Genomic DNA, 26,290 nt, shown 5'->3' on the forward strand with positions numbered 1-26,290 from the left:
GAGTACACTGCTACTGGCTTCTTGGTGCCAAGAGATGACTGTGGGAGAAAATGCCTTCCAGTGGAGAAACCCAGTAGCCTCTGTGAGTTAATTCTGGAGCTGTGGAGTGAGTCTAACCAGGAAAAGTTACAACTAAAGTGGAGGGCACAGGTCATGGCCTTCATCTGCAAGATGGTGCCGTCTGAGTATTTAATAGGAGAATCAGAGAAAATAGGGAACTGTTTACAAAGTCACTTCTTGAACAGCTAGAATGAGTTGTTTTCACCAGTGTTGTGTGCCTATTTGGTGGCGTCAGTATTGACAAGTAATGTGGATGTGTCCATTTTATAAGTAACCAGGTACAAATGATGCCTCAACAAAAATCTAAATTATTTGTAAATATTCATAACATTGAAAGTCATACTTGCTTCTGATTCCTACTCAGGCAGAACTGCTGTCATGGGATAACCCTGCTTCAGGGTCTTACCACCCAAAAAAGTGGCTAGATTTGTATAAAAGTATTTTACCAATATATAAAGCCTTTTTAAAGATTCTCCTGGAAATCATTTTGTAATTTCCTTTTTGTGGTAGAACCTGTTCTCCTTCAAGTTAGGGCTCTTCATTAGACTAGTAGTAACACAAGTAGCTGCCTCAGGCCAAATTACCCAAGCCTGGTTCTCAAATCTTAGGCTGATTAGTACATGAAGAAGGAATACAGTAGTAGAATGCTATTATTAAGCAACAGCTGCAGAATATCATTGCATCCAGTACTAGGAACAACAGAGGGCAAATTTTCAGCAACAGGGAGAATAAATGTCACGTGTTCCAAAGCCTCTCTTTAAAATATAGAACAAGGAATAAACAATACTTAAAAGTATTTTTGAATCACAATCTGTCACAGAATTGCTTCTTTACCTTCACAATCTGTCACAGAATTGCTTCTTTGCCTAACACCTCCACCAAAAACTTTTAGTGTATTTCTACCATCTTCTTTAACCAAGAGGGGAAAGGCTTTGAATATTTTAAGCCATAAAACCAAAAAATACCATACTAATTTCAATAAATAATTCCTGCAGTTGAAATATACTTCAATATTTTCCATCTGTCAGGAAGCAGAATTCCATAATTAAAATACCCTTTCGATATTAAACTGTAAAGCAATCATGAAAACATTACTTAACATTACACTTATGCCTTGACTTTATAAAATAGATTCCAGAGTTGTCTACAAATGAAACATTTTAAAAATCACTTATCACAGGAAAGCCAAAATGAGAGCAGAAAAAAATGTTTGAGTCAGGTTGGATTTACTCAAGGTTAACATGCAAGAATTATTTATACTTACATTACCTAAGGACTCTGAAGGTAAACATTATACAGTATTAATGGAGACTTTGCACTCATTTTAGAAAACTATTTGGTGTACAAGAGGTTTATAATCACTTTAGTTAACTATAGATATAGTTACTTCAACTGTAGGTAATAAGTTATTACTTCAAATCAAAATACAAAAAGTACTGGCTCAATCTGCAACTCAAAAAGGAAAATCAATTTTTTCTGCTCTTTGGAACAAAAGTTAGTAAGCTGATGAGTTAAACTATTACATTGTAGTACCTCATATCACATCCAAGCGTTTGAATGTTAACTTTCAAGCTGATTCTGTTTCTAAAAAAACCTTCAAAGCCCCCAATGGTGGTGTTCAAAAAATGAATGTCATACAGTGAAACTAATCATTAACAACAAGTCTTCAATTTATTTGAAGCAATTCGGTTTCAAAAACTTTAAGTTACAGCAGTCACAGAAAAAAAAAACACGGAACAGTCAGAAATAATAAAAGAATAATCAGGAGTACTGCATTTTTTTGTTTTTAACACTGTCATGGCTTTATTCAAAACACAGTTGCACAAAAGTATTAACTTCAAAGTTTTTAAGGAGGGTTTTGAGGAATTCAACACACTATATACATACTGCCATACAAAGAGCATTAAAATAGGACCAAAAACTTCTACAAAATATAAAACCCACCCTTACTTATTTGCATGAAAATACCACCCACAAAGCTAAGTAAGTCTTAAAAAGTTTTTTGGAGGCTCTAAGTGTTGTTTTCAAACCAAAGAACTCTCATGTTGATTGCACAATAAGATGATTGATAAGAAAGTCAATATATAGATTTAACTTTTAAAGTAAGTATTTTATAATCTGGCATACTATGCAATGAGAACCCTTAACGGACTAAAACAGGACATTATAATTGTTAAAAAGGAGTAAAATGTTAGCCTTTTGGAGATTCCAATCCCCCCACTAAACTTATCCCAACAGTTTTATTTCAGTCAGTTATGCAAATTTTTTAGTTTATCCACAAATAACTTCATCATTTTTTACTTTAAATCCCCAAGTCATACATTTTAAACCAAAAAAGAAGCAATACTATATTCGGTAATTTAAATGTGTCCCAGTACGAAAGTGTAACTTCAATTAATTTGCTGCTAGTAACTTTTTAAAAACTTACAAATATTCAAAACAAAGGGGAAAAAATTTTTAGATAGCCAAGATTAAGACAGCAATTGCCTTGAACATGGAGCCTCCACAACAAAAAAAAGGAGATGTACTTGCCTACTCATAATATTATATTTAGTAGCTGTATAAGGAAACACACACTCACAGTTATCCCAAATATTTTTCTATTTTTAAAGGACATCCACCTGAAACCAAATCTTAATTTTAATATTGATTTAGTTTCAAATATTTTTCCAACTGTCCAGTATATTTCAATTAAATGCTATGTCTGGTAATGCTTTAAAACTATAGAAAGAATAATTAAAGTTTCTACTCAGGAAAATTAGAAATACTTTGCAGAGTGGTATCTAAATCGCTTGGGAAGCTAATCTGATTTGAATGTCTCATTAATCATCAACAGGCAATTGTTCTGACTTTTAGGAACACACATGCTGCTTCCAAGAGCCTCCTCTGCTTCTTTTCTTTCTTCATCCTCCTAATACAGTCTGTACATCTTGTCAAGAAAGAGATTTACAGTAAGCAGAGTCTGTTGCATAAAACTGTATTGATAATAATATTCCTATTTCAGAAAATACTCAATTTCTTTCACTTAGCTTGTTTAAAGCTAAGACAGGTCTGAAAAGGTGGTTGAGGTATAAGACAAAGTCATCTTGGGTATCCATAAGTTTCCCAACTCTTTTTTGAGAAGAGGGGAGTGAAACAAGAAAGGAAGGTGATCATAAAAGAATCACTGAGAGGAAAACAAAGAATGCACACTTAAAACCAAATAACAACCGTTGGCAGGTCATGATCTTCGACTTGAAGAAAGGGCTCTCCTACATGTCTCTGAAATCAGTATAAGCAATTTTTCCTTGGAAACTAAAATCTTCTTAGTCACCTGGCTTAAAAGGTTTTAGAAGCCTTCACAAAAGCCATGAACTATATTGTTGAATAGAACCTTTACTATTCTGCTCCTACTTTCCAAGCTACTCATGTGACAAAAAAGCACCCAAATACCCTCAACCAAAAAAAAAAAAGTCACTGCCTTCAAACTAAAGATCTCTGGGTTGCCTCTAAAAAAATAACCAACTTATAATTCAAGAGACTATTTTCATTCCAGATTCCAGCCAACTGTGATTTCAGTTAATTTATAAATAACTTTAAAATCCTATGAATGAAATGCACCATATTATGCCTGTGTAAAAGCAATCATGTTTTAATTATACTAAAAATGACTAATACAGTGAACTTTAATTAGAAAAATTAAGATTCTAAATAAATTGCTAGGGAATTTCACAATGGGGTCAATGAAAATTTGTCTCTACATACAATATGATCATTAACAGACTAGTTAATCTTATTTGGAATGGTAAGGCAAAAATAGTAAAACCACACTTTTCCTATAAAAAGTTACACATTATCTTCTGTAGGGATAGCTATCGTACATGAAGAAACAAAGAAGATGTGATCACTCTATTGCACACCCAGGAACATTAGGGAATCTGGTCTTAGAATGATCTAGTCATCTTCTTCCTCTCCATCATCTTCAGCATCTCGTTTCCTCTTTTCCCCTCGAAGACCTTCTTCTTCTGAAAGAGTAAAAGGAAAACTGTAAAATACTTAATTTTAACAAATGAATATTTGTTAAGCTACAGAATTTTGAATCTTAGTGAAAAGTTAATGGCGTATGAAAATTACAGGTTAAGTTTCTCCTCTGCATTACTTTCAATTTCAGTATTGAAACAGCCTTAATAGACTTAGAAATCCATAAATAATGACAGCTTGCTATGCACCCTTGTGGCCGAATCATGAAGTACAGATCAAGAAACCAAGGGCTTGACATCATTGGAATTGTTAGTGACTTTTTAAATTTCTTGAAAGGCCTAGGTAAAGAGAGGCAGAGAGCAAATCTAAAACGGGCATTATCTGGAGTTCAACTGTTCTTCTCTTATAAATAAGGTTTCACCCCCTCCAAAATGAAAGGCCCTAAGAAAATAATAAATTGAGCTTATGGTTCCATTATCTCTTCATTCCTGTTTAGAAAATAAATGTTACAAGCTGTTTTTTTTCTTTTAAATGGAATTAATGAATACCCTGAGAAAACTCCTCTTTAAAAAAGGTTTTACACCAAAAAAAAAAAAAAAAAAAAGGTTTTACACCTTTCAAGGAATTCTATTATATGTTACCAACATCAAAGAGATCAGTGATAATTTGAATTATAGACTCATTCTTTAAAATCCATGAATAATAACTTTTTAGGACCTTTGAATGGCTAATGTAACTCACCCTCTTCTTCTTCTTCTTCCCCTTCTTCAACATAGTCATCATCATCTTCTTCATCCTTGAGATTCAAATATTCAGTTTGAATATGATGCAAATGAACTTATTTTCGAAACAGAAATAGACTCACAGACATAGAAAACAAACTTACGGTTACCAAAGGGGAGAGGGGGTGGAGGAGGGATAAATGAGGAGTTTGGGATTAGCAGGTACAAACTACTATATATAAAATAGATAAACAACAAGGTCTTACTGTATAGCACAGGAAACTATATTCAATATCCCGCAATAAACCACAATGAAAAAGAATATGTATATGTATACATATATATGTATAACTGAATCACTTTGCTATATACCAGAAACTAACACAACACTGTAAATCAACTATACTTCAGTTAAAAGAAAAAAATTCAGTTTGAGAATAAATAAGCCATGACATGGGCTATTCACTGTTTGATAATAATACATTCCAATAGGAGCAAAAACTATGGTCATCCTGTGTTCTGACAACCTCTGCCTCACTTACAGAGGTCTTTTTTAAAAACCCAACTAAATCTAGTTTCTTCATGAAAACAAGTTATGTTTGAGACCAGCAATGTTCAAAAGAACTTTCTGCAACAATGGAAATGTTCTGTACCTGTGCTGTCCAATACAGTAACCACTAGCCACAGGTGGCTCCTGAGCATTTGAAATGTGACCAGTGCAAATGAGGAACTGAGTTTTAATTTTATTTTACTTTAACTAAATAAACAAATGTGCCCGGTGGCTAATGGACAGAGTAACTTTTGACTATTTCAAAGACACAGTCTTCTGTTTTATAGACTGAGGAAGGATCACCTGAATCTTAGCCTGAACATAGCTACACGTGTTGAATAAGTCACTTAATCTCCCTGGACCTTAGTTTTCCAATCAATGAAGAAAGTATTTATCTAGAAAGATCTCTAAGTTCCTTCTACATCTAAAAATCTACACATCAAAATAGCAAATGTCAATAAATATCACAATAAAACTTGATCTACAACCCCTGTGGAATGAGTTGTTCTGGATAGCTAAGATTTAAACATAGCCTTGAAACATCATAACCATTTATTTTTTAATTTAGCCAACTGGGATAAAATCTCTAAAGTACATTGCACACTTCTACCATTTTATGCTAAACGTAACAAATCTTTTTCTTGAATTGTCATAGTCACCGTTGTGACCATGAGCAGTACACTAATTAGTATATGCCAATTCTCTCAAAGCCTATTAATATATATAAGATGGTTTTCTCCTTTGTAAAATGACCCTGGCCTCTACTTTGAGTTGTATCTTTCCCTAGTTTTTATGCCTTCTCTTTTGCAGTTAGTTACTATTTCAATTTTAATCTGCTATGGATTCAGGAAATAGATCAACAAGCTTACCAGAACTGAATATAAAAGAGAAAACAGGATTAGAATAATGGCTTGAATACTCTCCTACAAAGAAAATGTCTTTTGTTACGTATACCTTTTACAGTTACCGCCTTGTGCTTGGTTGTGTTCCAAATGGTTAAGTTCTAATATATGTTTGAAAAAATGGAATCAAGCTAGGGGTTGATTGGAGGGTCCCCCCTCCAACCTCAAAATAGTTTACCCCTCCTTAAAAATAGTTTAAATGGCAAATGTTAAGAACTGCTGGGTAGTTAGGAAAAACTTGGACAACCCACACTTTTCAAAGTATCCACAGCTCTATTTGTGTCTAGAAATATTAAACAGAACCTATTTTTCCAGCATTTAGCTTAAAGCCCCTGAGAAACTAAACTGCATGACACTTATATTAGAAATCATTCTTATACAGTCAATTCAAACATGAAAACATTCCATACCAGAACACCCAAGCTGCCAGGAGCATAAGCAATAGATGGGGTAGCAAATAAACTAAGGAACTATAGTAAAAATCAGGAGAATGTGTGGGCTTACATTTAAAGAAGAAAAGAAAGGAAGAGAAGGGGGGTAGAGGAGAGAGGGGATGGAAGAGAAGGGAGGTAGAGGAGAGAGGGGATGGAAGAGTGGGGAAAGAGAGAGGAAAAGAAGGAGAAAGAAAAGGACATTTTAAACATTTCAAATCTGCAAGGAATGATAAATGAGGGTATTTAAATATTTATAATTTTTAAAAAGCCACTTGAAATACTAATCACATTTATTCATGATAATTTAGAAAAGCCCAAGTCTAAAAAGCAAATTACTTCTCTGGATTTTGTTTTAAACAAAACATGATTAATCAATTCATGTTTTTATGCCTTTTTAAAAAATATATCATCTATTAGATTACCAGAGACTTGCTCTGTAAAGATTATGGTCTTAGTTCCTAACTAGTGGGTAATAAAATGTTTCCTCATTTGTACTATGAATAGTGCAAGAACACCATAATTCCCAATTCTTCTAAAGCCCCCATCTCCATTTTTAATGAAGTATACTACACATACATAAGTCCTTCTTTATACATACTAATTCCTTACCTCTGAAGAGCAGCTGAAATAGAAACAAGACTCAAACAAAACAGAGCTAATCAAATACCATTTCTATTTCCTTCTAATTTCTTTTTTAAATCTTATAGTCTCTGAAGTTTCTCTGGCTCTTAGTTTCTAAAAATAAGGCTTCGGGCTTCCCTGGTGGCGCAGTGGTTAAGAATCCACCTGCTAATGCAGGGGACACAGGTTTGAGCCCTGGTCCGGGAAGATCCCACATGCCACGGAGCAACTAAGCCCATGTGCCACAACTACTGAGCCTGCACTCTTGAGCCTGTGCTCCGCAACGAAGAGTAGCCCCTGCTCGCCGCAACTAGAGAAAGTCGGTGTGCAGCAACAAAGACCCAATGCAGCCAGAATACATAAAAATAAAATAAATAAATTTATTTTTAAAAATAAAAACAAGACTTCATTTTAAAAAACATCCAAATTATCTCCTCATGATTGAAAACTTCTGGCCCCAGCTACCACATTGACTTAATGTTGTATGTATTATCTTAGAGATGTTTGCTCTATACTCCACATCATTTTTAGTTAATATTTCCCAGTACTCAATGGAATGATAAACATAAACATTTGCAGTTAGCTGAAGGTCATTTTTAAATGACTTAATACTATTTAAAGAAGAATTACTGGCAGAGAAAATAAAAAGTCAATTGCAGGGAATTCCCTGGTGGTCCAGTGGTTAGGACTCCGTGCTTCCACTGCAGGGGGCATGGGTTCGATCCCCGGTCAGGGAACTAAGATCCCGCAAGCAGTACAGCACAGCCAAACAAACAAACAAAACAAAACAAAGTCAAACTGCAAAATAACAAGTCCATTATTTTACTAAGTAAATTAAAACTTAGGGGAAAAATATTCAAGTTGTATGCTGATGTAAACTGAATAGGTTGCCTTTCTCCCTGAATACTTAAAATACTTAAAAAGTTCTGTTCTTCATTATTGTAAAGCTAACTCACGAAAGCCCCAAACAAGTTTAAGTCCCTTTTTTTCTACCCTAGTTTCATATTTAAAATGGTATCAGAAGGCTTCCCTGGTGGCGCAGTGGTTGAGAATCCGCCTGCCAATGCAGGGACATGGGTTCAATCCCTGGTCTGGGAAGATCCCACATGCCGTGGAGCAACTAAGCCGGTGCGCCACAACTACTGAGCCTGTGCTCTAGAGCCCGTGAGCCACAACTACTGAGCCCGCATGCCGCAACTTCTGAAGCCCACACGCCTAGAACCCGTGCTCCACAACGAGAGAAGCCACCACAGTGAGAAGCCCGTGCACAGCAACAAAGAGCAGCCCCCGCTCACCGCAACTAGAGAAAGCCTGCGCACAGCAAAGAAGACCCAACACTGCCAAAAATAAATAAATAAAATAAATAATAAAATTTTTTTTAAAAATGGTATCAGAGAAACATCATCATTAATTAGTGATACTGTCTATCTAACTAGTGTAAAAGTCATTAGGAGAACAAATAAAAATACAATTTCTAGTGTAAATAAGAAATGTTATTTTTAATAATAAATATTACTTTAAATTATGAATTATGAAAACAAAACTCAATAATTTAACATTAGGAGAAAATAACTTATCTAAACTCCCAGGGACTAAAGATCATTTGTTCAAGTCAACTGATTTCCTGTGAACCTACTATGTCCCATTCAGTGTACTGGATGCTGAGATAGAAAAATGAACAGCCCTCCCCTGAAGGAGCTATCTAGTAGAAAGTGGCCAAATAAACAAGTTTTTACAGAAGTGTCTACAGGCAACAGACACCTAATCAAGGTTCAAAGGTAACAGAGGAAGGAGTGACTGTCTCTTAAAAATTACAGAAAGCTTCAATAATGAGGCAACGCCAGAGTTGAGTGTTTAAAGATAAGAATCACGAGGCATGATTTGAGTGGTAGTTACACAAGTATGTACATATATAAAATTTCACGGAGTTGTACATAAAATCAGTCCACTTTACATGCTTTAGTATATTTATGTTTACCTGAGAAAAAAGAAAGTAAAGTTCATCAGAAGGCATGGGTAGAAAGTCATTTCAGATAGAGTAAACAATGTGTATACAGACAGAAAGGCAATAATAGCTTCGTGTGATGATTTAATGTGGTATTGAGGGAGATGAAGCTAGAGAAGGTAGCAGAGGCTAGATAATGAAGGGCCTTGTATGTCTTGGTGGCAACAGGGAAACATTAAAGGGTTTCAAGCAGGCCAGTGATATGATCACATTTGCATGCAGACTACACAGGCAAGCACTATGGAGGATACAACAAAGTGGTGATGCTGTTCTCAAAGAGACCATTCAGAAAACTACTAGAAAAGCATAAGCAAGAAATAATTAGGGGAAAGTTTTCATGAGTGCCTATAACATGCCAGCAACTAGATACTTTACACATATTAGTTTGTTAAATCCTTAACGACCCTATGAAGTTGGTATAATCTCAGTTTTATAAATGCAGAAACTGAGGCTCAGAAACATTTGTAAAATGTTTCCCCTGTCCCATGCTGCTGAGGGAAGAACCGATTTGAAAGCTATCTAGGAGGTAAAATCATAGGGTTTATGATTATCTGGATATAATATGAACTGAGGGGCAGTGGGAAAAAAGATAGGCACACACACAAGTTAGAAACAACTCTCAGATTTCTACACAGCTTACTTTTTATATTACTTAACCCTATGCCTAAACAGTTAATTTTCAGTGCACATAAGAAGGTCTATTCACCTGAATTTCTTCTTTCATTAAGTATGAGAGGCCCACTTCCTCTTCTCCCTCTCCCAGTTCTGAGCCTGCTTCATCTTCATCCTCATCCTCATCCTCGTCCTCCTCCTCCTCTTCCTCTTCCTCATATCCTTCAGGTGGACCAGCTTCATCTTCCTCTTCCTCTTCATCATCTTCATCTCCATCTTTAAAAATATTTTAAAAGGTAAGCAAATGTCCAGGCAAATGTTTTTGCCTTGGCCCCTCAAACTCGTAAGCCAATGGGTAGAAAGTATATCAGGGTGATTTTTTTTTTTTTTTAAGATTTCTCTTTTATAACATCCCATTTACTGTTTGAGAAATATGGTGTCTAAATATTAAAATTTTCCCAACGTATAGATTTTTCATCAAAACATTACATGGACTAAAGTTTATTTTACTTTGTGGACACTTCAAAATCTGCCTGTCCATCATTCCATCATTTTATAACACTGTTTGTCTATCAAATTCTTCTTACATGTGAAAAACTTTTCAACCAGTAGTAACAGTGTCCCATTACTGACAACAGCTTTTCTGTCACAGATCTATTAGTCACCCATTTATCCAAAAATGTATATTCAACTCTCTAGAGCATTTCCATCACCACCACCACCCCCCGAAAAAAAACATATCCATTAACAGTCACTCACCATCCTCCTCTCCCGCAGCCCTGACAACCATTAATCTACTTTGTCTCTATGAATTTGCCTCTTCTGGGCATTTCATATAAATGGTGTCATACAATATGTGGCTTGAGTATGGCTTCTTTCACTTAGCAGAATGTTTTCAAGGTTCACACACTGTAGCATGTATCAGTACTTCAATCATTTTTGTGGCTGAATAATATTCCATTTTATGGATTTATCACATTTTGTTCATTCATCAGTTGATAGACACTTGGGTTGTTTCTACTTTGTGACTTGTATGGATAATTATGTGATGAATGGTTTTGTTTTTTTTTTTAGTACTATTTTAAAAGTTACCACTTTTACTGGGTGGTGGTTAAGTTTACAGAAATATAAAATTTCATGGAGCTTAATATTATAACAATCATTAAATTCCCCAAAGCTATCAGAAATCTGAACGAATACAGGACTAGGGCTATAAGTTTTTAAATTTTTGTCTTACTAACGTCTTTTTTTCCCCACACCTAAATACCCAGGCCCAATCTAATCTGCCAGCTAGACTGGAGGCTATAACTGTGACACATTTATGAGTATTAAGAATGATTACCTTCATCATCCTCTTCTTCTGAGTCTGGTGCTTCATTATCCTCCTGGTCAAATCCATCTAAGTACGTGATTTGCTGTAGCAGTTCAAAAATACTTTCTCTATAATCTTCCAGGTTTGTGATCTCACAGTTAAACAAGTCAAGACTCTTCAAATTTTTAAGATTTTGCTGGAAAAGTAGAAAGTTAAATTCAAGATTTAAAAACTCATGTTATTTATTTTTAATTCATGAACCAGAACATGTATACAACTTTAAATCAAGAGAATGATTTTTGGATTTTTAGAATTTCATAATGAAGGGTTATTATATCAAGCACAGCTAATTCTCTTAATGAGGCCCTGGCACCTAAACTCCACGGGAGTAGGAACTTTGTTTTGGCAACTGCTGTATCTCTAGCACCTGGCTTAGTGCCTTACTCATAGTATGCACTCAGTATACTTTGTTGACTGAATCTGTGCCTAAATAGGCAACAACAATAACATGGTTAGTTTAAATCCACAGTCAAGCTTATTTTCAACAATTTCAACCTCCTCCCAAGCTTTTTTTTAAAAAATCAGAGCAACAATTTTCAGAGTTTCACTTCATCCCCTTTTCCTTCCCTCATACCAGGAAACAAAGGAGCAAATAAAAATAATCAAGAAGAAAGAAAAAGGTATAGAATTTAAGAAAATACTGGAAATTTTAAAACCAGATATTCAGCTCCTGAAGTTGATGATAAAATAAATTTCTCACTGATTTAAAATTTTATCTGGGGCTTCCCTGGTGGCGTAATGGTTAGGAATACGCCTGCCAATGCAGGTGACACAGGTTCGAGCCCTGGTCTGGGAAGATTCCACATGCCACGGAGCAACTAAGTCCATGCGCCACAACTACTGAGCCTGCGCTCTGGAGCCCGCGACGCCCCCCGCGCACCTAGAGTCCGTGCTCCGCAACAAGAGAAGCCACCGCAATGTGAAGCCCGCGCACCACAACGAAGAGTAGCCCCCGCTCTCCGCAAGTAGAGAAAGCCCGCGCACAGCAACAAAGACCCAACGCAGCCAAAAAACATAAAATAAAATTGTAAAGTAAATAAATTTATTTTTTTTTAATTTATCTGAATGTTTTACTCCAAAGGAAAATAAAGCAGTATCATCTAGATCACGACATATAAGAAATTCAGAAGTTTCAAATGAGTGACATAAATACAAGTCAGTAAGATAAAATTCAAGCAAATCTCAGAAAAATTCAACCAAAAAAAGCAAGTCCAGAGGCAAACCTTTCCACTTACCAGAGCTTCTACTGTACTAAGATCTTTGATTTTGTTTCCACTCAAATTGAGGTAGGTAAGGTTTGGACATTTCTCTGCCAGGACTTCCAAGCCTCCCGAAATTATATTGTCACTAAGTTCCAACTATATATTCAACATGGGGAGAAAACAAAGAATGGTGAAGGCTTAGGACACATCAAAGATTTCTCAAATGTATCAATTTAAAGAAGAAAACAATTGTCATTCTCTCTGGCTTCAAGGGGCTGTCACAGTCTTTAATTTCCAAAATCCCACCTATGACTGCCAAATAAAATATTAGAATCTCTATATAACAGACTTCTAGCTCAGGTTTGGTTCCAGTTGTATAATAGTTGGATTTTATGTTTCAAAGAAAAACATTTGGTAGATGTTAAATTCATGCCATAAAGCGATTTCATTAGTTAATTTAAATTTCCAAAAGTAATATGACAGCTGATTTCAAAATCCTACAAAACCCCATTTTCCTACCTCTAGAAACTTAGGACCTTCTAATTAAAATGCAGAATGGTTGTTTCATTTGGGAAAAAAATATACATAATAGCCCACGGCATCAAAATCATGATGCTTTCACGCCTAGTGCCAGCTTACCTTTCGAAGTTTATTTAAGCTGGGCAGCCGGGCCAGTGAACTTAGTTCCACATTAGCCATACTCAGAAACTCTAGTTTTTTAAAAGTATCATTCAGGCCCTCAATTTCCCCATTGACACAGAGGCAATTATCAAGGACCAACTCTGTCACCTATAAGAGAGAATATGAATGATTCTTTAGTTTGCAGTCTGTTTAGCAAAAGACCTGGGTCCTGACACTCTGGAAATGTGAATATTAAAACCACCAATTCCCTCATATAGATCCTTTTCATTCTCCCCCCAAATTGAAATACAGTCTTAAGTCATCATTGTAAGTTAACTTTTTAAATTTAAACTTGGACTAAGAAGTTCAATGCCTGCTTCAAATCACTAATAAAAAAATTTTAATTGCATAAAAAATAAGACTTTGAAAAAGGTCCCATGTGAAAATTGTTTCTGACCCTCATGAAAAAGACCCTCAACATCAGGGCATATATTTATGCATGAGAGGATACCAAGGCTACTGAGAAAGGATTTAAGTGAGTCCTAAAACAGCAGGGAGAAGAAAGGAAATTGTTTTATTCACTTTTTCAGTTTAAACCCCCTTATTTTGGTTGATAAATGTCACCAAAACTCAAAAATACCTTGTTACCCTTCATGAAGAAATGTTAGAAAGCTCCTTCTGAGACAGCCCAGCGTTCATATGTTATTTGTTCTAATATCGAGGCGAAACAATATCACCCAGAACAACACATCCTTGACAAAATGCTATTTTTCCCTGCCACCCTGGTAGAATTTTTGTGACTTCTCCCCAGTCTTGGGAAGGGGTTGCTGGATCCTCTCTTAGGTCAGAGTTGTAACAAAACTTTCTGGTGTGGGCCTAAATGGACTTAATCTTAAGAGGGAGGCAGGAAACCCTGGCTCTCCATTCTCAATGCAAAAATATGTTTGAGGTATTTTGAGAAATAAAAATTAGCAACAAGGAAAGCTACCTTCTCTATTTGAACATGACATAATTATTTCAGGAAGCAAAGAAGGCATCATAATCTGTTTAGAGAGGAGGAAGCCAAGGCCCAGAGGATAAGAATGACTGCCTAGGGTCAGTCACAGTATGTGGCAGAGCTGTGCCTCCACTTTGTCCTCTGACTCCTAGTCTAGCTTAGTGGAGGAGAGAGGGCCACTAGGTTTGGTGTCAGAAAACCAGTTCTTCCACTTGAGTAAGTAACTTCACTGCCCTGAGACTCCTTCTGCTAATTTGGATTCTACAACAATACCATCCACCTTACAAGTCTGTCGGAAGGAGAAGGAGGAAACAACAAACACGAAAAGTGCTTTGTAAACTGTAAAGGGCTATACAAATAGAAGACCGTTATTACACCACAGGGGAAGGAGGAGAGGCTGCAAAAAGGCAACATCTGGCACTCCCCAAAACTGGCAAGGAAATTACTAGGGATAGGATAGGTATAAGAATGGGGAAGGAGGGGCAAACCCACTTTTCCAACCCAAGACATAAGAGTATTCGAAATGTGTGCTTCTTTGAGACGGCATTTTAACTTTGATTTTGTTTGTTTTTTCCTTAAGCCCCTAAAGACTAGGCCCTAGGAAACTTCAAGTTATCTGTGGGATGACAGTAGTGACTGTTTCCTCCTCCCTGCTATCTACCAATTTCAGCAAAACAGAGACTTTTTTAAAAGTACATAAAGACCTTGGATTCCCACCCTTCACGCCGCCACAGCCCACCGAACAGACCCTACTCATCCTCCACGCTGGTATGCACAAGCACCATCTCCACCCCTGCTGGAAAAAAATTATATCCCTTATATTGCAATTCTGGGGTTTATTTCAGAGGTCGCAATCAGCAAGACCCTATAGACATTTTCCTCTGCGACCAGAAATGCGAGGTTCCTCGTTGGCCATGGGCCCCGCTCTCGCGACCTGCCGCTCCGACCGACGGGAAACCCCACAAGGGGCGGGGACTCCCCAAGGAAAAAGGGGGTCGCCTCCCAGCCCGCGTTCCCCTAGCGCCTCCGCCCCGTTCGGGGAGAGCTGGGTGAAGCCGAGGAGGCGCCCGCGAAAAGGAGGCGGAAACGCCTCCCGCCCGACCCCCGAAAAGTTGACCACGACCCCGCCTCACGTGGCCCCTCCCAACCCCGTCTCTTTAACTAAGGCGACAGCAGCGAGAGCGCATCATTTAGTTTCGCCGAGCCCATCTTGAAAACACGAAACTTCTACGACCCATTTGTTAAGTTTTGTGAAACCGTCTCCAGGGATCAGAATTGGAGTTGCAGCCACCACGATACGACACGCCAAATTTCGTTACACCGCGGGGGGACGAAGGGGATAAAGCCTCGTGTCCTCTCCCCACCTTCGGTCACTGCGACGAGTCCCAAAACTTACCCGCGGCCGAAGAACGGGCCGCTGACCCAGATTCCGCCTGGCGGCGGGCGGCGCGCACCGCTTCCCGGGGGAGTGGGCGCCGCCAGCAGTGGGCCGTCCGCGGACTCCGCGAGCGACCCCAGCCCGCGCCCGGCGCGACGTCGTCCAACGCCCAAGGGACTCGAGGCCGGAGACGCCCCCCAGCCCCAAAAAAAGAGTTGGCAGCACTGCAGAAAAGTTGGACTAACTTCTCAGGCGACGATGGCTGCGGCAGAGGCGAGTGGGACTGGGGGGTCGCGCCCACGCCGCCGGCCCCAAGGAGCTGGAACGTGAGGAGCGAAGCGGCCGAGCGGCCCCCAACACCCCGCTTCCCGCCTCCACGAGGCCAGGACGTCTGACTCGAGCAGAGGAGAAGGGGCTAAGCCCCCAAGCACACACAAAAACGCCCGTAGAAACTTAAACCCTTCGCCATTTTAAGTAAAAGATTTTAATGATTTAAAAGTTAAAATTAAATATTTTCCCCCAGCCCTACCCCCAGATGGGGGTTAATTCATTACCCCGCCCCACAAACCCACCAGGACCCCCAGAAACCCGATCCTCCGAATACAGGGCTGGTGAGGAAGGGGAGGGGGCTGAGTCATCTCACCTCCTCCGGGGCTCTGTCCCTTAACTCCAGGTTAATCCTCTTCTTCATCTCCATGTCCTCCTCCTGCTCTTCTGCTACTACTCTCCTCCCTTACCTTTTCCTCCCTTTCCCACTACCCCCAACCCTAAAATTTTAAAAGATTTGGAAATGAATGAAAAGAAATGCAAATATAAACGCCCACCACCACCACCAGATAGGTGTGGGGGAGAAAGAAGGGAATAGCAAATGGAGTCCAAGGAGTTGGGACTCTTAACTCAGCTGCCCCCACCTTCTTGTCCACACACTCGCGCGCGCACTCACACGCACACACATACACACACCCGCAGTTCCTTCCCCTTCAATGGCTGCTCGGAGACTGAGCCTCCATGACACGGCACCGCCAACCCCCTGGCCTACACTCCACCCACCTCCCGAATGTATTGGTTGATTCTTCAGCATCTTACTACTCCATTGGGTTACATAAATGTCTATCAGTCTTTAGGGAGGACCTGAGCCAGAAACACTGTGCTTATTGGCTACGACCAAGCGCGCAGTTAACTCCGATAGGTCCAGGAAGGTGTTCGTCCCGGGGAAATGATTTTGAATCCCAATAGACCCCTCCTTTTCTTTGTGTGATTGGCGCGCTTTCCCTAGGCGCCCGGACGGTTTTGAAGCCTGTTGGGTTTCTTTTTGTTTTTGTTTTACCTGATTTTAGTGTTAAAGGAAGGAAGAAAGCATCCTTCTTACGTGTGGAAGTTGCGAGACAGATAATTTAGCACTCGGCACCCACCCCGCTCTTGGCGGTTTTAAAGCACAGCTCCTGCTTTGCAGCCAAAGTGTACAGCAACGTGCACATCACATAAAAAGGACGCCTTCGTGGCACTGTCCTGCCGGAGATAGGCTTCTGGTGCAGAACCAGAGCAGGGATAAAGATGGTAGTTTAACTTCCAGCAGGAAGAACTGAACGATTTTGAAAGCAGTTGGGTGAGGTATAAGTTAGGCACCTTTAAATAAAACTACCCTGGAGGAATTGTTACTGAGGTAATTGTTGCTGTAATAAACACTAAGACCTTGGAGGGAAAACAGTGCTGGCCTAACGAAAATCAGACATCAACGCGCATAGAAATGGTACTGCAATGCCTCTCCTTTCTAAAATCCCTTTGGTTGGTTTCCATGGAAATCTGTAGTTTAAATGTGCTTTTAAAAGTCTGTCAATGTGGAATATAGAAGAGGTGTAAGAATGATTTTAAAAAATTTTGTCTTGAGAGTCTAGTTTTTCTTAGTTCTTGCTTAAATTCTGTCCTTTCCATTCCCTTATACCTTTCTCAGTATAAATACGCAAAGAAATTCCAGATGATTTGGGGAAGGAAGTGGGTGACTTAGTACAACCTCTCCCAGAGCTGAGTGTTTTATTTGCTATTTTTCCAGCTTCTCAAGTTAGAGACCTTAGGATACAGATTTCTAACCACTCCACACCACCTCTCCTCCCATACTGAGACACACAGCTCCTCAAATAGGCTTACATTTAAAATGTAAATATCTGGTATTTAGCATGTTAAGTACTTTAAAGGAAAACAAAATAGTGACTGTCTTTTCCTTGCCAAGTGTTTCCTTTGAATTCCCTGAAAAGGAAATTTTATGAAGATGAAAACAAAGCGGGAGAGGGAGAGCTCTTGGTATAAAATGACATGGCAGGGGGCAGGTATTTGGAGTTAGTTTAGTTAGTTAGTTTGTTTGTTTGTTTGAATACAGGCCAAAGGAAGCCAAGATGATATAAAACTGAACCAAAATGAACTGAGGAACAGTTCAAGGAAGAGTTTAAAAAACAAGAGAAGGAAAAAAGGGGCTACAAAGAAACCTGGAAACACATTTTAGTACCAGCTTAGGAAGAAGTCCTGTGTTCTGATCCCCCTAGCCATTGCAGAGTCTGGAACTCTGGAATGGAATCTCAGAGAGAGTTCAGGGAAGGAGATTCAGATTTGGGATTCATCCACATATGAGTGATAGTTGAGGGCATGAGAACAAAATAAGATGTCCACAGAGAATGTATATAAGAAGACTTATCAGGCAAAGGAGAGCAAAACATGGTTGAGGGGAAAGAGGAGAGAGAAGTTAAGTTGTCTACCATAGTTGTCAAAGAAATTGAGGAGCAGGTAGAAAAGAAGGAGGTGAATTTGTGGGGAAAAAATGTATGGAAGCCACAGAATTTCAAGGGAGAGATGATTTTTGGGGGTTAAATGGTAGGGCTTTTGTAACAGAACACAGTAGACAGAATGGGAGAGTGGGCTAGAAATACTGAATGTGAGGAAAGGCCATGAATTCATTTCCCCACTGGATAGTAGCTGCGGAAAGTACACCATAGTAAGCATAAACAGGGATCCACGAAAGTGGGCCTTACCCCCCAAACCCGTTGTCCCCACCCTCATATCATCTCTTATCTCCATTACCTCAATACCCTGAAACTTTCTAGCCTTAATCAAGAAACCAGGATAAATAAGATGCAGGGGAATAAAAATTCCCCACAGGGCTAGTACACAGAAAGAAAGGTGCCCGGGAAGGGGTTGGATGAAGAAGAATACTACCAGACTAGCAGATAGGTGTATGGAGCTAAATGAAGGATAAAAGAATGAAACACAGTCAGACGTGGAAACAACCTAAATGTCCATTACAGATGAATGGATAAAGAAGATGTAGTGTGCATGTGTATGTATGTGTGTGTGTGTGTGTGTGTGTGTATATATATCTTTAAAAAATGAAATAATGCCATTTGTAGCTACATGGATGGACCTAGAGATTATCATACTAAGTGAAGTAAGTCATAAAGAAAAAAATACCATTTGATATCACTTATATGTGGATGCTAAAATATGACACAAATGAACTTATCTATGACACAGAAACAGACTCATAGGCATAGAGAACAGACTTGTGGTTGCCAAGAGGGAGGGATGGATTGGGAGTTTGGGACTAGCAGATGCAAACTATTATATATAGAATGAATACACAACAAGGTCCTATTGTATAGCACAGGGAACTATATTCAATATCCTATAATAAACCATATGGAAAATATGAAAAAGAATATATATATAGGGACTTCCCTGGTGGCTCAGTGGTTAAGACATCACACTCCCAATGCAGGGAGCTGGAGTTCAATGCCTGGTCAGGAAACTAGATCCTACAGGCATGCTGCAACTAAGAGTTCACATGCCACAAATAAGGAGCCTGTGAGCCACAACTAAGGAGCCTGCCTGCCACAACTAAGACCTGGCACAACCAAAAAAATAAATAAAAGAATATATACATATATATATAACTGAATCACTTTGCTGTACAGCAGAAACTAACACAACATTGTAAATCAACCATACTTTAATTTTTTTTAATTTCTTTAAATTAAAAAAAAAAGAAATAGAGTCAGGAAAAAAGCCAAACTTGTGAAGTAAAACATGTTTTAAGCTGAAGTAATGAGGCAGGGTTTAAATGGTAGAATAAAGAGTGAGGTTAAGGATTCAGGAGTAAAGGAGCAAGGAGTGGAATGAGTGAGAGGACAGTTCAGAACACTCCTTTAATGCACCAATAAGAAGCATGCATCAGGATATTATTAACTCAACATCTTTAACGTTCAAAAACTAAAGTCATTTCTGCTGCCGAATATCTTCTGTTGCCTCTCCAGATCCACTCTTCACCCTTCTCCACCCTGCTCTGCTACCCAAAACCCACGTGAACTGCATCAAGTCCTATGACTTCCTGCATTTGGTCTATGGGGGAGGGGCACTGACAGGAAATCGGAAGTCTGCAGGAGACTGAGATTGGAGTATTTTTTCCTCAACTGCCTCTGTGTCAGGTGGGTACAAGAGGACCAACTCCTTCTACTGAAAGCCACAGATCTGTTTGGGGCTATAGCCAACACTGTGATGCACCACCCAGATTTTCCTTCAGGAACGAGGACTTATTCCATGGTACTGGGAGTTCTGCCGGAAGATGACCTTCAGCTGTCAGTACTTGTAGGGGTTGCCTCAGCTGAAGAAAGTTGCCTTGCCCAAGGTTATACCTCCTTCTGGGGGCATCCTACATCCAGTGAGTGATCAACACTGGGGTATAAAGGCCCAGCCAGCCCTTTTGCCCTGACTTAAACAAACTCAAGACTCATTCATCCCAGCTCTAGAGCACCCCCAGGGGTTGACTGAGAATTTTGTTGGACTGCATTGCCATTCAGTTTCTCCCACAGCTTAATCCTGCTTCCTTCTCCTCCCTTCCACAGGTATTGGTCCCAAGAGCATTCCCCTGAAAATATCAGTAAATATCCTGAATGCTATTTCCATCTCACAGTTGAGTTCCTAGGGAACCAAACATGTGACAGAGCCCCTCTCCACATAGCTACCGTCTGAGAAAGCCCAAACTGACCTATGGGAGAAACTACATGGAGAAGCCTCCAGCCTACATGGAGAGGTGAGAGGTACCCAGCCAGCCCTCAGTTTCTCCAGGCCCCACTGTTTCCAGCTCCAGCCACTGTCTGATTGCAACCACATAAGAAATCCGGAGCCAGACCACACAGCTGAACCTGTCCCCAATTCCTGTCCCACAAAAACCATGAGAGAGAATAAAATGATCATTTAAACCTCTAAATTCGGAGTTGTTATACAGCAATTGTAACTTGAACAACCCTCTCAATCACATTTTTCTGATCAAGACTCACTAGTGCCCTTTTGCTCTGTACTGGTGATAGTCATTCTACTCTTTTTAGTTTTGCTTATGCTGTTCTTCTACTTTAACCAAAATGATTTTTACCTCCTCTGAATCCTTAGGACTTATTAAACGTATTCAGCGTTTTTCCTATGCTGCCTTGCAACGTCTCATATGTGTTATCTAATTCAAGTTTGCCCGACCAGACTGGAATTTCCTAGAGAAAAACCAAGTCAGTAACTTGGCTTCCTCTGGCATCACTCACAGGCCTGAGCACACAGTGGGTACTCAAGACATGTTCAGTAATCGATTATGTCTCAAATAACTCTGAGATGGTAGTTTAAATTCATACTTCCACTAGGAAATACAGAGTTTGGTTGATGCCTTCTTGAGGAATAAGTAATAGGAGCTAAGGATAACTGCAAACTTCTCTTCCTCTTAACTTTTTACCTTTCTGTTTTCCAAACTAGTTAATTTGCAGTCTCAAGACAAAACTAAGCTGGTGCAACTAATGCCAGTGCATTTTCTCCAGAGTTCGGACTGATTTAGAACCACGAGAAACTTTTCCTACCCATACCTCTGAGAAATCCCAGAAAACCATCCAACAGGGTCACTACTGCCCCTCTTGGCACCAGGATAGATGATCAATACTCAAAGAATATGAACAATTCTACAGGCTCACTGTGCTAATATTCGGTGAAAAGCTTCCAGGTCAACACCCGCCAAGGCAAAGTAAGTTGTTATATTTGTATAGGATCTTAGAGTTAAGGGCTATATATCTCTATATCTATATCTATACCTATATCTATAACTATCTAAAATGAGCTACCTTTCCAAAGGAAAAAAACCCTGAAGTTTATTGTGGCTAAATGGTGGGGTAAATTGTCTCCAAAGATGGCCATGGACGATTTCTCCCACCCTGTGCATATATGGCACTCATCCCATCAAGAAGTGGAGTGTATTTCCCCTCCCGATGAATCTGGGATAGCCTTGTGATTTGCTTTCAGCAATAGAATGTAGTGGAAATAACACCGTGCAAGTTCTGGGCCTAGCCCTTAAGAGGCCTGGTATTTTCTGGTTTTGCTCTCTTAGGGATCAGTTCTCAAATAAAGAAGTTCAACTAGGCTGCTGGAGAGAGAGGCCATATTTAGAGAGAGGCCCTAGATGATGAGAGACTATAAAGAGAGAGAGAGCCCAGACATCCCCCAACCTGTCCCAGCCACCCCAGTGGAGGTCCCAGCCATGTGAGTGAAGCCATTTTGGATCGTCCAGCCCTTGTCAAGCTGTCCCAGCCAACATCATGTAGAGTGGAGATGAGCCATTCTACCATGCCCTGCCCAAATTTCAGAATCTTAAGTAAATAAAGCATGGTTTTGGTTTTTTTTTTTTTTTTCCGGCCACGCTGCACGGCTTGCAGGATCTTAGTTCCCTGACCAGGGACTGAACTTGGGCCTGGCAGTGAAAGCACCAAGTCCTAACCACTGGACCACCAGGGAGTTCCCAGCACAGCTGTTGTTGTGGGGGTTTTTTTGGTTTTTTTGGCTGTGTTGGGTCTTCGCTGCTGCGCGCAGGCTTTCTCCAGTTGCAGCGAGCAGGGGCTACTCTTCGTTGCCGTGCACGGGCTTCTCATTGCAGTGGCTTCTCGTTGCGGAGCACGGGCTGTAGGCACGTGGGCTTCAGTAGTCACGGCATGCGGGCTCAGTAGTTGTGGCTCGCGAGCTCTAGAGCACAGGCTCAGTGGTTGTGGCGCACGGGCTTAGTTGCTCTGCGGCATGTGGGATCTTCCTGGACCAGGGATTGAACCACGTCCCCTGCATTGGCAGGCGGATTCTCAACCACTCAACCACTGCACCACCAGGGAAGCCCCATCGTTGTTATTTTAAACTACTCAGTTTTGAGGTGATTTGTTAGCAATGGATAACAATAGCAAAGCTAGGGATATACTCAAGGTCCTATGATTAGTGCTTTGTGAAGATGAATCTCAAACCCGGTTCCTCTGATCAAAGTTCACATCTTTTTCCGAAGGTGACCATTGTAATCCTGTTTAATTCATGTACACAAAATGTTCTGCTCCCTAAAATATTCTTACCCCCATTAATGCCCAAAATGCCACACATAGATATTCAATCTTATGACCTCTGTTGAGATGTAAGAACTCCACTAAATTTTAATTTAGTTGAAGATATTTATCAGATTTTTTTTGAGAAAAGGTTTTGATTGGCACCATGAATACTATAAAATGATTGAACTGCCACACATTTTCCAGGTTTTTTCCAATCTCATTCTTTCTTTAATCTGGGAACCTTTTCTCTGTAGGGATTTTCAGTGAGTGGCGAAAAGGGAAGCATACCATTACAATAAACTCTTGATTTTTGCTGTATGAATACCAAATTCTATGAAATATCTGCAAAAGGTTAAAATTCTAGGTTGATATTCCCCAGTTTGAGTCACCTCTTTATGAGGTGTGCAAAGGGAGTACAAAACAGTTTTAACATTAGTCGAAGTAAAACAAAATTGGGAGAGTAAGTCTCCTAGAAATAAATCTATATTGCAATATCAAATAGAAATGATTTAGAGATTTTGCACTCTAAGAATTATTGCATCATTGCATTTCTCCAGTAGCACAGATAATAGTTACCTTAAAAGAAATGTGTAACCTTGATAACAAGGTAACTTTCAAAAAATAACTTGAAACTTCTAGTTAAACATGGAGAATTTAATATAGTACATACTTATCTCCATTCCTTTCCAAACCTACTAAAATGACTTTGAAGGAATAAACCTAAACCCAAAAGGACAAAGAGACTGAACAAGGAGAAGACAGTTGATGAGAGAGCCCAACAAAATTATGGAATCTGTGAAGCTGATGAACCATGTAGTTCAGAAAGGCTTTCTCCTCACTTCTGATGTTTTCCTTCTTGAAAAAAAGGAGCTCAGTTAGTACAGCTGGGCCTCTCCCAGTCCTTTATTCATCCACCCTAAGTGGAGTATTCCACTTCCCTCCATCCTCTGTGCTCCTGGGAGAGAGAGCCTGTTCATCAGAACACACATTCTGCTGTGTTCCTCCACACTGAGGTCTGCCCCAATCCAGGCTGCCTGATTCTGGGGTACAGTTAGCAGGCCCACTGACTGTCAAACTAAGCTGCATCCTCCAATCTGGCCTCCAACAGTAATAAAGGAGATATGTTGACCTCCATATTTACTTTTTGCTTTATTTCTCAACTTGTTCAGGATGCTTGCACAAAGAAGGAATGCTAGTATTGGGACCCCCTCAGAGACCCCATTAGACTAGAGGTAATTGTCTTAGCAGAGAGGAGAAAGTTGAAACCTTACTGCCTGCAGGAGATTGAGAGACAAACTGATTTACACTGTAGAACCCCACAAAGATTTTGAATTTGGAAACACTAAGAATCCTTGAAGATGAGGGTGAGCATAGGGCTAAAACAGAAGAAACAGGGCTTCCCTGGTGGCGCAGTGGTTAAGAATCCACCTGCCAATGCAGAGAACACGGGATTGAGCTCTGGTCCGGGAAGATCCCACATGCCGCGGAGCAACTAAGCCCATGCGCCACAGCTACTGTACCTGTGCTCTAAAGCCCGCGAGCCACAACTACTGAGCCCTCATGCCACAACTACTGAAGCCCACACACCTAGAGCCCGTGCTCCACAACAGGAGAAGCCACTGCAATGAGAGGCCCGCACACCGCAACGAAGAGTAGTCCCCACTCGCCACAACTAGAGAAAGCCCACGCACAGCAATGAAGACCCAACGAAGCCAAAAATAAACAAATAGTACACACCCCAAATTAAACCCAAAATGAAATATCACTACACACCTATTAGATTGGCTACTTTTTATTCAACTGACTGTATCAAGTGCTGGAGCAACCAAAGCTCTCAAACACTGCTGGTGGGAATAAAAAACACTATGAAGAACAGTTTGGCAGTTTTCACAAAGTTAAACATACACTTACCACACGACCCAGCACTAGGTATTTAGTTAAGAACAATAAAAACATACGTCCACTCAAAAACCTGTACTTGAATGTTTATAGTGGTTTCACTTGTGGTTGCTGAAAACTAAAAACAACCCACATATTCTTCAACTAGTGAATGGATAAACCAACTGTGCACAACTGTATAACAGAAAAACTCAGCAGTAAAATGAAGCAAACTCCTGATACGCAACAACATGAATGAATGCTGAGTGAAAGAAACCTGACTCAAAAGGCTACATGCTGTATAATTTAATGCATAAGACATTCTGGAAAAGACAAACTTATAGGGTGAGAAACAGATCAGGAATTATGTCCGGGACAGGATGATGTCCTGATTATGATGGTGGTTACACGGCTTTATGCATTTGTCAAAACTCAGAACTCTACACTAAAAAGGGTGGAGCTTCCCTGGTGGCGCAGTGGTTGAGAGTCCGCCTGCCGATGTAAGGGACACGGGTTTGTGCCCTGGTCCGGGAAGATCTCACATGCCGTGGAGCAGCTGGGCCCATGAGCCATGGCCGCTGAGCCTGCGCGTCCGGAGCCTGTGCTCCGCAATGGGAGAGGCCACAACAGTGAGAGGCCCGCGTACCGCAAAAAAAAGAAGGGTGAATTTTACTCCATGTAAATTATACCTCCAGAAACCTGACTTTAACAAAAGGAATGAGTTTGAAATTTTTCATAATAAAGAGTTTTTTTTTTAAGTATACACCCTCTTTCAATTCTACTTCTAGGAGTTGGACAAATGTGTAAATATATATGAACAAGAATATTCTGATTGAAGTATTGTTTGTCATAGGTAAAAATTTTTTTAAAAACGAAAAACACCTACCAGTCCAAAGGCAGAGGATTAGTTAAACACATTGGGTTTCTACTATACAATACCATGCAGTTTAAATTGCTGACAGGGATATATATTTATTGACATAGAAGAATGTTTACAAAGTAGTGTCAAGAAAAAAGGTTATAGGCCCATTATGTATATAGCTTGGTCCTATTTTTGTAAAAAAAATAATATTTATACACACAAAATATATGCATTTAGATATAGCATCATAGAAAAAAAGATTGTAAGTTAGCAGAATGGTAACAGTGGTTATCTCTAATTAGGAGAATTTTGAGTGATGTTATTTTTCTTTTTTGCTTTTTGGAATCTTCTCTTTTCCTTAAAATAATCAGGTATTATTTGTATATTGTAAAATAATAATGAAGAGGAAAAGTGACAAGCCATTGCTAAGATCTGATATTCTCTACCATTCTGGAGCCAACTCCAACATTTCCTTTTTATTTTTTAAAAAAGGAACAAAAAGAAATTCTTGCCAATGTGCACGGATTTGTAACCAGCCAGTGATGGTGCTATTTAAATAAAATATATGTAATACATGAAACAATAAGCATGTTTGATGGTAGAAAAATGGGGAGAATGCAGGATCTATGAGCTCATAAATAACTGCATTTCACTTTTGCAGGTATTGCCTTAGAAATGACTTGAACCTTAAAAAAAAAAAAAAAAGGTTTGTTGGTTTTGTATTTGTATTTCCTCCTCAAAGCA

General features: G+C 39.5%; 1 protein-coding gene across 3 annotated transcripts; it reads right to left on the reverse strand.

The window, feature by feature from the left end:
• Positions 1 to 1,835: 1,835 nt before the first annotated feature.
• On the reverse strand, positions 1,836 to 16,451 carry ANP32E (acidic nuclear phosphoprotein 32 family member E). 3 transcript variants are annotated; one of them, XM_032604531.1, is made up of 7 exons: positions 16,080 to 16,451; positions 13,080 to 13,229; positions 12,474 to 12,596; positions 11,209 to 11,374; positions 9,961 to 10,142; positions 4,762 to 4,816; positions 1,836 to 4,064 (listed from the first exon to the last, which is right to left on the reverse strand). In XM_032604531.1, the coding sequence occupies exons 1-7, from the start codon at positions 16,131 to 16,133 to the stop codon at positions 3,994 to 3,996; spliced, it is 801 nt and encodes a 266-aa protein (XP_032460422.1). In that variant the 5' UTR covers positions 16,134 to 16,451; the 3' UTR covers positions 1,836 to 3,993. The 3 variants fall into 3 exon arrangements, with proteins under 3 accessions (XP_032460422.1, XP_032460430.1, XP_032460440.1); XM_032604539.1 differs by lacking the exon at positions 13,080 to 13,229 and having other exon boundaries at positions 16,080 to 16,444; XM_032604549.1 differs by lacking the exons at positions 1,836 to 4,064; positions 4,762 to 4,816; positions 11,209 to 11,374 and having other exon boundaries at positions 9,978 to 10,142; positions 16,080 to 16,446.
• Between the last annotated feature and the right edge of the window lie 9,839 nt (positions 16,452 to 26,290).

The sequence above is a fragment of the Phocoena sinus genome, chromosome 1, assembly GCF_008692025.1.
Source record: "Phocoena sinus isolate mPhoSin1 chromosome 1, mPhoSin1.pri, whole genome shotgun sequence".
Lineage (NCBI taxonomy): Eukaryota > Metazoa > Chordata > Mammalia > Artiodactyla > Phocoenidae > Phocoena > Phocoena sinus.

Coding starts and splice junctions, on each gene's coding strand:
- ANP32E (XM_032604531.1), bottom strand. CDS start 16,133: ATGGAGATGAAGAAGAGGATTAACCTGGAGTTAAGGGACAGAGCCCCG. Junction 12,597..13,079: donor GCTTAAATAAACTTCGAAAG/GTAAGCTGGCAC, acceptor TTGAATATATAG/TTGGAACTTAGTGACAATAT. Junction 10,143..11,208: donor AGAAGAAGAGGATGATGAAG/GTAATCATTCTT, acceptor ATATTTTTAAAG/ATGGAGATGAAGATGATGAA.